The sequence below is a fragment of the Wolffia australiana genome, chromosome 16 (genome assembly GCF_029677425.1).
Source record: "Wolffia australiana isolate 7733 chromosome 16, ASM2967742v1".
Classification (NCBI taxonomy): Eukaryota; Viridiplantae; Streptophyta; class Magnoliopsida; order Alismatales; family Araceae; genus Wolffia; species Wolffia australiana.
The window spans coordinates 2,495,624-2,507,169 of NC_135850.1; the positions used below are offsets into that span (position 1 = coordinate 2,495,624).

An 11,546-nucleotide genomic window follows, 5' to 3' on the forward strand; every position below is an offset into this window, starting at 1 on the left:
CTCTTTCTCTCTCTCTCCCATTCTCTCTCTTGCTCACTTGCTGTCGTCTCTCTCTTTCTCTTTTTCTCTCTCTTCCCTTCTCTCTCTTGCTCACTTGTTCTCTCTCTCTCTCTCTTGTTAGCTTTTTCTCACTCTCTCACTCACTCCCTATCTCTTAGTCACTCTCTTGAATCAAATTAATTTGGGTTAATTGATCCGAACACTGGCCAGGATAGTTTAATTGGATCAGACACAATGGGTGGATAGAGTGCAAATTGAGTAACTGGCAAGGGTGATATAAGTTAGGATTTGGTCAATGGAATTCTTAATCCGATCGAATCCCCAATCCCTAGATAAATCCACCGGCTTTCTAGATCCGACACCGATCCTTCAGATCCGATCACCAATCCGGACACGTGGGGCAAGCTCATTGGATGAGACAGAGGCGTTGACCAGTCCGAGTGGGCCCTCACGTGACGACAGAAAAGGCGTGTTCAGGCCGGCGGCGGCGGCTTCTTTGACCAGTCTTCTGAATCGTGCTTTTCCCATTGGTCCACGTCACCGGTGGGGCCTACAATCGAGTTGGAAAATATCGCCGGTCGACGAGGGTTATTCGATTCGTGTTTTCTACCTGCGATGCCACCGACATTGTATACTCGTAATCTCCTTTCCACACCCGCGTTTTCTCTCTCCTGTCTTTCTCTCTCCTCTGTCTCTCTCTCTCTCTCCCTCTCTACCCTTGTCGAACCCAACGACTAGAAACCACTCTCTCATTGCTCATCTCTCTCTCATCGATAAACTCTCTCTCATCTCTCTCTCTCTCTCTCTCTCTCGTTTCTCATCCATCTCTCTCTCTTGCTCTTGTCTCTCTTATATCTCTTTCTCTCGTTGCTCATATATATCTCTGTCTCTCTCTCTCTCTCTTTGGTCATCTCTCTCTTGATTTCCCTCTCTTTCTCTCGTTACTCATTGTATCTCTGTCTCTATCTCTCTCTCTTTGGTCATCTCTCTCTTGATTTCCCCTCTTTCTCTTGGTGCTCATATATATCTCTATCTGAGTGTCTCTGTCTATCTCCCTCTCTCTCTTTGGTCTTCTCTTTCTCTCTCTTATCTAGCTTTCTCTTGCAGCTCACATATATCTCTCTCTGTCTCTGTCCCTTTCTTGTTTCTCATCTCTCTCTCTCTCTCTGTTCATCTCTCTCTCTCTCTCTTGTTTCCCTCTCTCTCCTTTGTTGCTCTGCTCTCTTATCTCTCTTTCTCTCGTTGCTCATATATCTTTGTCCCTGTCTATCTCTCTCTCTCTTGTTGCTCTTCACTCTCTTATCTCTCTTTCTCTCGTTGCTCATATATCTTTGTCCCTGTCTATCTCTCTCTCTCTTGTTGCTCTTCACTCTCTTATCTCTCTTTCTCTCGTTGCTCATATATCTCTGTCCCTGTCTATCTCTCTCTCTTTTGTTGCTCTTCTCTCTCTTTCTCACGTTGCTCATATATCTCTGTCCCTATCTCTCTCTCTCTCTCTCTCTCTCTCGTGTCTTGTTTCCCCTCTCTTTCTATCATCGCTCATACATATCTCTGTTCCTTTCTATGTCTCTCTCTCGTTTATCATCTCTCTCTTTGGTCATCTCTCGCTCTTATCTCTCTTTCTCTCATAGCTCATACATATCTCTGTCCCTGTCTGTGTCTCTCTCTCGTTTCTCATCTCTCTCTTTGGTCATCTATCTCTCTTATCTCTCTTTCTTTCGCGACACACACACATATATATATATATCTCTGTCTCTGGTCTCTGTCTATGTCTCTCTCTAGCCCTGGTCTATGTCGACTGGAAACCGGGCGAAGGGTTTACAGCGGTTACGGAGAGATCAAAGACCGATGGGTCCGGTATTTATGGGGAAGGAGAAAGGAACCCTCCTCGCCCAATCGCTATAAATGGCGCCCGGCCGCGAAGCCCTCTCTATCTCTCTTCTCTTCTCACGGGACGACTCAGAAACACCGCCCATCTCCCCTTAACCTTCTTCTCGATCCTCCCCAGAGAGAGAAAGATGGTCATCTCCAAGACCGCTTCCGAGTCCGATGTCTCTGTGCACTCCACTTTCGCCTCTCGCTACGTTCGTAACTCCTTGCCGAGGTTCGCTTCTAAGACGATTCCTGTTCGTCTCTCTCTGGAGTCTTCTCGTTCTCACGGCTAAGTCCTTGCAGGTTCCGGATGCCCGATAACTCCATACCGAAGGAGGCGGCGTTCCAGATAATCAACGATGAACTCATGCTCGACGGCAATCCTCGCTTGAATCTCGCCTCTTTTGTCACCACTTGGATGGAACCAGAGTGCGATAAGCTTATCATGGCCGCCGTGAACAAGAACTACGTCGACATGGACGAGTACCCCGTCACCACCGAGCTCCAGGTACCCTCCCATAGATTTGTTTTCTTCTGCCCACTGTCTCATCCGCCTTACAGTAAATAATATAAAATTCTCTCTCCCACTCGCTCTCTCTCGGTGTTTCTATTTTGTTTTTTTTTAACTTTCTGTTCCTTTCATTGGATCTGATTACTGTTTGATTGTCTCCTGTTCCACCTTTCCCATCGGTGTATGGGAATAGTATAAACTTCTCTCTCCTCTCTGTCGGTGCTTCTAATGTTTTGTTTTTTTCTTTTCTGTTCCTTCCTTTGGATCTGATTATCGTTTGATTATCTTCAGTTCCACCTTTCCAATCGGTATCTGGGAATAAGATAAACTTCTCACTCTCCCTTTGTCTCGGTATTCTGGGGTTTCACTAGTTATTGAAGTTTTTTTTCTCCTTCTCTACTCCGCTCCCTTGGATCTGATTATATGTTGTTTCTGTTCTGGGTCCTAGTATTTTTTTGTTATTTACTGTCATGGGAACTGGGGAGGAGTTTAGGGAATTATTTGATAAGTTTTTTGGGATCTGACTTCTGGGATTTGGAAATTGTGCAGAACCGATGTGTGAACATGATCGCGCACCTGTTCAACGCGCCGCTGGGGGATTCGGAGACGGCGGTTGGGGTGGGCACGGTGGGGTCGTCGGAGGCCATCATGCTGGCCGGGCTCGCCTTCAAGCGTAAGTGGCAGAACAGAAGAAAGGCGGAAGGAAAGCCCTGGGATAAGCCCAACATCGTCACCGGCGCCAATGTTCAGGTACTTAACCGCTTCTCCTCCCTCGCGGCGAAAAGCCCCGATCTTTTCATCTGGGTTCGCTAAAATCTCGGTTTTTTCATCGGGGTTTGGAGAAAATCGATTATTTTTTTCTAGATTGGCGAGAATGTAAAGCTTTGCGGCTGTTTCAGGTCTGCTGGGAGAAGTTCGCCCGGTACTTCGAGGTGGAGCTGAAAGAGGTGAAGCTGAGGGAAGGGTACTACGTGATGGACCCGGAGAAGGCTGTTGAGCTAGTAGATGAGAACACCATCTGCGTGGCCGCCATCCTCGGCTCCACTCTCAACGGCGAGTTTGAAGACGTCAAGCTCCTAAACGACCTCCTCGAGAAGAAAAACAAGCTGACAGGGTAATTTAACAAAAGATCACTGGTTTTCTACTTTAATTATCATTGGGTTTCCCTCCTTAAAAGGAAGCCGGTTTGTGGGTTGTAGATGGGATACGCCAATCCACGTCGACGCAGCGAGTGGGGGCTTCATTGCTCCGTTTCTGTACCCTGAGCTGGAGTGGGACTTCAGACTGCCGTTAGTGAAGAGTATAAACGTTAGTGGGCACAAGTATGGGCTCGTCTACGCTGGCATTGGCTGGGTCATCTGGAGGAGCAAGGAGGACCTTCCGGAGGAGCTTATCTTCCACATCAACTATCTCGGCGCCGACCAGCCCACCTTCACCCTCAACTTCTCCAAAGGTCTACATATTTCTCCTTCTTCATCCTCCTTCCATGGAACCCCCTTTCTCCTCCTCTAAAAATTGTTAAAATTGGATTGCAGGTTCCAGCCAGGTCATCGCACAGTACTACCAGCTGATCCGTCTCGGTTTCGAGGTTAGTACTCTTTTACATTTCATGGCGAATCGCGTATTGGATAGAGTCAAGTAAATCTTCTTGTATTTCATTCTTACTGATGAACCCATTAGAGTAGTCTTTTAAGTCGACAATTACGAACTCGGTTAATCACTTAAGAGTATTGAAGAACAACGTTACCATGTAATACAAGGAGAAACTTAATCCTGTTTAGTCCATCCAAAGTTACCCCTCACTGTTGAGATTTATACGATGGCATAGAATCTACCGTAACACATATCGTGGTATTAAACATAAAGAAACAGAAAGAACTGTGAAATTTTTTTAGAGAAAGAGTAGAGGGTGATGAGGACGGACTTGCAGGGGTACAAGAACATCATGGAGAACTGCCAGGAGAACGCGATGGTGCTGAAGAGGGGACTGGAGAAGACGGGGCGGTTCGAGATAGTGTCCAAGGACAACGGCGTGCCGCTGGTGGCGTTCTCGCTCAAGGACCGGAGCAAGCACAACGAGTTCGAAGTGTCAGATTTTCTTCGGCGGTTTGGGTGGATAGTGCCGGCGTACACGATGCCAGCGGACGCGCAGCACGTCACCGTTTTACGAGTAGTAATTAGAGAGGATTTCAGTCGCACGCTGGCGGAGCGGCTCGTGCTGGACATTCAGAAGGTACTCTACGAGCTGGACGGAATGCCGGCGAGGACGCCGCCCATCAGCCCCGAAGAGAAGGCTTTGAAGACACAGCGCGAGGTCACCAACCACTGGAGGAACCTCGTCAAGGCCCGCAAGACTGGCGTTTGCTAGTTGATTCCTGCCCACTCGCCTTCTCTCTTATTCTGCTTCCTTCGTGTGATTGTGTGAGGACTCGCCCGCTGTCTCTCTCTCTCTCTCTCTCTCTCTCTTCTGTCTCTCAACCTCTTTGAATTTCTTATTATCCTATCTCTTCGCTTTCGGAAGTCAAGGAGGCTTTTTTTGTACTCTCTCTCTCTCTTTCTCTCTTGACTGTCATTTGATATCGCCGGGGAAGATGGTTGGCTATGAAGGGTTGACGTGAGTTGATGGCGATAGGGGTGTGAGTCTCATTTCGACAGGTGAGATGTCGCTGTTTGTGGCGTACCAGTCAGAATAATTTGATCGAAAACTGAATGGGTCTCCAAAGTGTGATCCATGAGACCATGACAGAGAGTTGCTCTCCTTACCGCTGGTGTTTTGGACGATTCATCTTTTTATATCTTTAAGAAACCTTGTCTCCTGCTCCGAGTCCCGAGACGGAGGTCTCTCTTGGAAACTGGAAAGCGAGCTATTGTGCAACTTGCAAGAGCCGCCAATCATGCTTTACTACTTCCCATCGAAACGGGGCTAATATTTGTAGCTATTTAAGACGAGAGAAAGAAATGCCAACGCCCTTTCGAAAGTGATAGAATCTCAATTTATTGAGGGACGGATATTTCAACCAACTGCTAAACAAGTCAGACGGGGAGGTCTACATTCATTGATGGATAGCTGGATACGGGGGTGGGTAGTTGCCTTTGAATATAAATAAGTATTTAGCGGACAGTTAGAGAGACACACCAAAGGAAATATAGATATGATTGAAATTAGGGCATACCTGTAGGTGCCATGACAGCTAATGAGGTCACCTAGCTCATTAGGTATTCTGTTATGGCAATGGAATGACTCCACCAAGTCTATGGAATCCTCTAGGGCTCATGGACCTGGAAGGTCAAGTAAGTAACTGGAAAACAGAATGCTGGGAGCCCAATTGTGCTATCATTTTATCGTAGGACAATCCATTATACCACCTCAACACATTAACCCTAAAGTGCAATTTCTACCATCAAAAGGATGATAATGCCCTTACACCTGCTAGTCAACAATGTCAACATCCAACAGTCTCCCACTTGACTTGATTGATGCTACTATAGTGGATGTCGTAATCACAATTCAAGGATCATTAGTGTGCATATCATATGATCATAATATCTCATGTAAATAACAGCCATAGCGGTAATACAACTTCAAGGCCTAAGTCCCAACTATATACCAAATATTTATGTGAGACACTATACAAGATATTGGATGCACTCATATCGTCATGACAATAATTTGAGTCTCATTCTGATATTTTGTACAAAAACAAATCATGATTCCAATAGAATCAATCAGATATATAAAGTGATATTACCTGAATACATCAGATATATAAAGTGAATACATCAGTATCTTGAGTCAGAACTCTCACTGCATAAGTCAAGGGAAACTAGTCAGACCCTTATAATCCTGTAAGCATATGAGCTATTGTAAAAACCCAACTAGTCCAACTTTCCTTGAGGTATATACAAAGATCAACAATGTTTTCCTTAATACTGAAATTGGTGATGACTTCATGAAATTTGAAGTAACATTCTATCACAGGTTGCTTTATCCCATATACAGATCTATTCAGCTTAAGGACCATGCCTATATTTACATGGACCTCAAAACCTTGACGTTGTTTTATGTACACTTCCTCCTTTAACTCATCATTTAGGAAAGTCTTTTTCACAAACACCTGATGTAGCTCTAAAATGAGATTAACTACTATGATGATTACTATTCAGAATAAGTCATTCGATGATACATGATAAAAGGTATCATAATAGTCAATGCCTTCCCTCTGAGTTTTTCTACAAGTCTGATAATGTAACACTCAATAGTTCCATTAGGACTAAGCTTACTCTGGTATACCCACTTATAACCAATTGGTTTCTTCCCTAACGGCATGTCCATGATTTCCATTCTTGGTTGTGGTCTGTCAATTCACACCCCTCCTTCGTTGCTTGAACATAATTATAAATAGCTACAAATCATGGTCATTTGGAATTTTAGTGAAAGGGGAGAAGATTCCTTTCGTGCTCTCTCTCTCTCTCTAGAGTTCTGAGAGTTAGTGAGGGCCACGTGGAAGGTGAACTGACAAGGCCTTGGTGGGAGAGAAGTCCTCCTCTCTCTACTCCCTCTCCCAAGGGTTTCCTCTCTCTCTCTCTCTTTCTCTACATTGAAGCTGCCAAAAGGTCCAACAAGTGAGAAGTGTGAAGGGCTTGTGGAGGTGGAAGGATACATCTACCATCCAGGTAAGCCAATTCTTTCTTTATCTACCCTTCTCCTTCTTGACTTATCTTGATTTATTGTAGTAGAAATCAAGATTAGTGGTTTGTTCTCTCTCTAGACCACCTGCCCTGTGGGCTGTGGGTTATCTTGGCCCAAGAACATACCCAATTCCATTCACAACACTTGTCAGATCCCACAAGTGTGAGTTGAAACAGAATCTTGCGATTCTTGGTCGAAATTCATTTTCGACCTAGATTTGTTCAAGAAGAACAATTCAAAATTCATTTTGTTCTTAATTTCTTCCTGGTTTAATTCTGACAGATTAAGTCAGGTTAAAAATCTGGAAAAATGTCTAAAAATCACTAAACCATATTCTAAACCTACCGGATTTGTTTTACACTGATTAAAAATCATTTAAATGGGTAAAGTCATAACTCACTATCATTTACACTCCGTTTAATATAAATAAAATTGAATATAATTCATAAAATTCGTACATTTTTAGCTTAAATCCACTCAGATTTGGTCTAGTGCTCTCTATGGTTTGAAAATCCACCCCCCATCAGTGAAGAATATCAATTTATTTCTTAATCAAGGGAACTCCTCACTCAACCTAGATTAGTGATACTTAGTATCAATAACCTAAACCCCTATTTCCCATATTATCTTGTATTGACCATAGTACTTGTCTCCTCTATCAGATCAAACTGATTTAATAGATTTACTTGGTTATTTTTATGTTTCCAATTATTAATTCTGAAACATCATAAAGACTTAGGATTTCTCATGGATGATATGAAAATAAGTGTATTTGGAGTAGTTATCTATGAAGGTAACAAAGTACTTACAATCGGTGAACCAAGTATCAAAAGGTTTGTACACATCAGTGTGAACCTATTACCTTAGCATTTATACATTCAACACAATTTTATAAATTAGGGAATGTAGGGAACTTAGAAGACCATACTTCAATAGTCTATGAACTCTTCATTGGGATTTATGTCCGAACCTTTAATGCCATATAATACCAGAATCTTGTGCAAGTCTTGTCCTCTTATTTGAAATAAATCAAAACCGGTGTGATTTAATTGAAGCAAGGTTAAGTTTCAATAATCAGTGTGCCAATAGGAGTCTTTTCCCCTCATTAAATATATCCACTTTTTTGAAATGATGGAATGAAAGTTGGTCCCTCTAAATCAGCACTTTGTTAATTTCTAGAGAGAGGCGGTAAGATCCCACCGATTTGATATGTGACTGCATCCTATTGCGAGAAACAATGAATGCTTCACCTTTAGTTGGGGGCTGCATTGTTTGAAATCTCTACAAGGTTAAAACTAGATGAATATAGGCTAGTGACACTGTAGCAAATTGTCCAAGTTGATTGATGAATATAGGCTATATTTGATTCATGTGTTGTTAAGTAGGCCATATCACCTAACTAACACTTGACTCACCATTCCTTCATCTTAGTGTAGTCTTTCTTAGTATGACTGAGCTTTCTAGAGAGATGATCCTTCAGTTTAAGGACAAAATTGTTGGATTTGTTGTGTCCCATTTTTTTCATGGTTCTTGATCTTTGTGAAGTCTTTCACTGCTATTTCCTATCATCATGAAATGAAGAATTCACACTATTCATCTTATGCTCTAGCATACTATAGCTGTTTGGCATTCTGCATTTAATTCTCACATTTAATTCATTTGGTGACCATTGATCTTTGATCACATTGTAGGTGGCCTTGAAAATGTCAAAGGCTTTTGGTAGCAGTTTGAAGACGTAGTGAACCACATATTTCTTTACATGTGTCTTTCAAGCCCAATCATTTTCTTGATGATGTCACTTAGTTGCATGATGTGATTGTGAAAGTGTCTTTGTTTTGTGTAGCGAGTGTTGTTGAACCTTTGAATGAAGGCTCTAGCGTAGGCTTTATCATTACCAAAAAAAGGTTGTTCAATATTGCTTATACATGTTGATGCTAGACAATCCTCCGAAATAGGACCTTTTTTTGGATTTGATCTATTTGGCATGATTTGCACGTGACACAGTAGGCTAAGGTTCATTTAAACACAAGTTTGAGTCCATGTATACAAGCTGGAAGATCAACATTTCCTTCCAACCGAGAAAGTTTGCTCCACTCAACGAGGGAACTCTAATACGAACATTCTCTGAATAAAATGATAAACTCATAAATTAATACTCAACATGAGAAAATATAAATCCACATAGGTGGATGAAATCAATTATTCCATTGTTAAATTTAATATGGACGTATTGAGTTCCATGATAGTAATGTAGGGGTACTTAATAATCTGAATTTAATGCGCATGCCAACTTCGGCCAATATTATAATGAGCATAATATTCCAACATAGCTGAGTAAATTTGAATCATAAATATTAACATAAAAATGTCTGAGGCCATGGATATTGATATAAATTAGCTTTATGTAATTCAGTAAATAATTCTTGTTATATGTTGGCATATAGCTGATCGCCCAAAGTGTCCTTATTTGATATCAAAGTTACATGGATATTTAATGTCACAATCAAGCACATTCAATTACAGTACTTCAGCTCAAAATAGAATTGAAAAATGAAAATTTCAACACACAAATTATGGAATTCAAAGATTAGAAAAACAATAAATAAAAATTTATCAATACACAAATTATTGAGCTTTATTTTGCTATTTAAGCTGTACCAAGGCCTAGCTTACTCCTGGGCATGGGCTACTCTCTAGTCGAGGCTCATAAGGACAATTATGTAGTGGTTGAAAAGGGACACTTTTTAGGTAGGCTCCGTCAGCCACTCATGCTTTGAGGTTGCCTTATTTGGGCTTCCCAAGCACCCGCCCCTTAATGGCTTGTGCTGAGCTGGTCGTGTTCTGTGGTGGCCCAATTGTGCTGCCAAAATGTTGGCCCCTTTGGGATATGCTCATAGTATGCCATGCGCCAGAGTGGCCTAATAGGGATGCCCAAATGCTGGTCCCACTTAAAGCACTGTGCTATGTGATGGACCAACTGGGCGACCAAAATGCTCATCCCAAAGGGGCCTGCACTTAAAAGGCCATTCTCACATGTGGGACCTTAAGGGTCCATGTTTTATCACACCTCATTTGAGTGGCAGCCCTAATGGGCTATGCTCAAGCAGATATCCTACTACTATTTGAGGAAATACTGTAACTGCAACAAAGACTTGTAAGAAGCCTTAAAATTGTCTCTAGATGTAACACTGGCTCGGATACCACAAGATGGAAATAGGAGCATAACTGTAGGTGTCACGACCTTGGCATATGGTCTCCTAGTGCCTTGGATCTTCTCTGATGGAAATGGAATGGCACCATGAAGTTTCTGGTTCTCTATATGGGTTAGGGATCTATAAGGTAAGGAACTAAAAAATAGGATGTTGAGAGCCCTAGTGTGCAATCATCAACTATGGAAAAGATGATAATCCCCCAATAGGGGGCTAGTCAACAAGGTCAACCTCCAACAAGACGGAATAATTATATGATTGTAAATAGATATACACATCTCTTTGAACAAGACATGTGACAAAAACTAATAAGAATTAGAGTACCTAAATATTTCTACCGAAAGAGTTAAGTGTAGCCACATTACTTGGCATGCTTCTTCATAACACCACATCTGTGCCAAAATCCTAACCCTAATTTAAAAACCTTGTCCTAATGATTGCTCACTTGAAGAATGGGCATACAAGAGAAGGAAACAAGAAATATAAAAACAAAATAATGCAATAAATAGTTTGTGAAGTCGTCTATCTTCAAAACCTAGTTATCAAATTGTAGTTAGTTTCACGCAATTCGATCAGTGTTTCTTTAAGGATACGCATAGGATTTTCTGATCTGAATTGTTTTTCATTTTCAGCAGCATTTCAAATGAAAAATATTTTTATAATTTTGTATCACAATTCAATGTGTTTAATCCTTCAAAGAAATCTGGAACTCTTTGTTTGATAAATAATACTTTTCCTAGAAGATAATATTTATGAATCTTTGAAAGTGATCGCATCAAGAGAGTGCAACCACGCACGCATACATGGGATGAGTGGGGCCATGTGAATAGTGAAATGGGAATGGGATCACTGACAGGGTGACTAACATGTCTACTGACGGGGCTGCTGATGTGGATCAAGGGTGAACTGAACATATAAGGGATCCACAACTACGATTTAATCACATCAATTAACCCCTCATCACACGAGACCGTACAGCTAGGGGCAGCTATTTCATCTGCATCCGTAGCTAACATCCTTCTCTGGGCGGGCGGCAGTTCCAGCCTAGGAGGACCCCTATTGCGAATCTACACCATCTACGGCCATGAGAGGTCATTCCGAGTCCTTAAAATGACACCTTGGCCCCAATTTTTTGCATCTTCTGACCAACCTTCTCAATTGCTGCAGGAGACCTGTCCTTGGATTTTCCTGGCCTTCTACAGGTGTTGTGAGCTCCTTGGAGGCTTGAGGAGCTCAGAATGATGCCAACAGAGCTCTAGATCAT

At 42.1% G+C, this 11,546-nt stretch overlaps 1 protein-coding gene across 1 annotated transcript; it reads left to right on the plus strand.

Annotated features, from left to right (window-relative positions):
• Window positions 1-1,915: 1,915 nt before the first annotated feature.
• LOC144713991 (glutamate decarboxylase 4) lies at window positions 1,916-4,924 on the plus strand. The gene is made up of 7 exons (XM_078588723.1): window positions 1,916-2,104; window positions 2,176-2,380; window positions 2,933-3,133; window positions 3,283-3,497; window positions 3,583-3,836; window positions 3,919-3,971; window positions 4,314-4,924. Exons 1-7 carry the CDS (start codon window positions 2,019-2,021, stop codon window positions 4,749-4,751), a joined length of 1,452 nt encoding a protein of 483 aa, XP_078444849.1. The 5' UTR covers window positions 1,916-2,018; the 3' UTR covers window positions 4,752-4,924.
• Window positions 4,925-11,546: the final 6,622 nt, after the last annotated feature.

Coding starts and splice junctions, on each gene's coding strand:
- LOC144713991 (XM_078588723.1), top strand. CDS start 2,019: ATGGTCATCTCCAAGACCGCTTCCGAGTCCGATGTCTCTGTGCACTCC. Junction 2,105..2,175: donor GTTCGTAACTCCTTGCCGAG/GTTCGCTTCTAA, acceptor AAGTCCTTGCAG/GTTCCGGATGCCCGATAACT. Junction 2,381..2,932: donor CCGTCACCACCGAGCTCCAG/GTACCCTCCCAT, acceptor GAAATTGTGCAG/AACCGATGTGTGAACATGAT.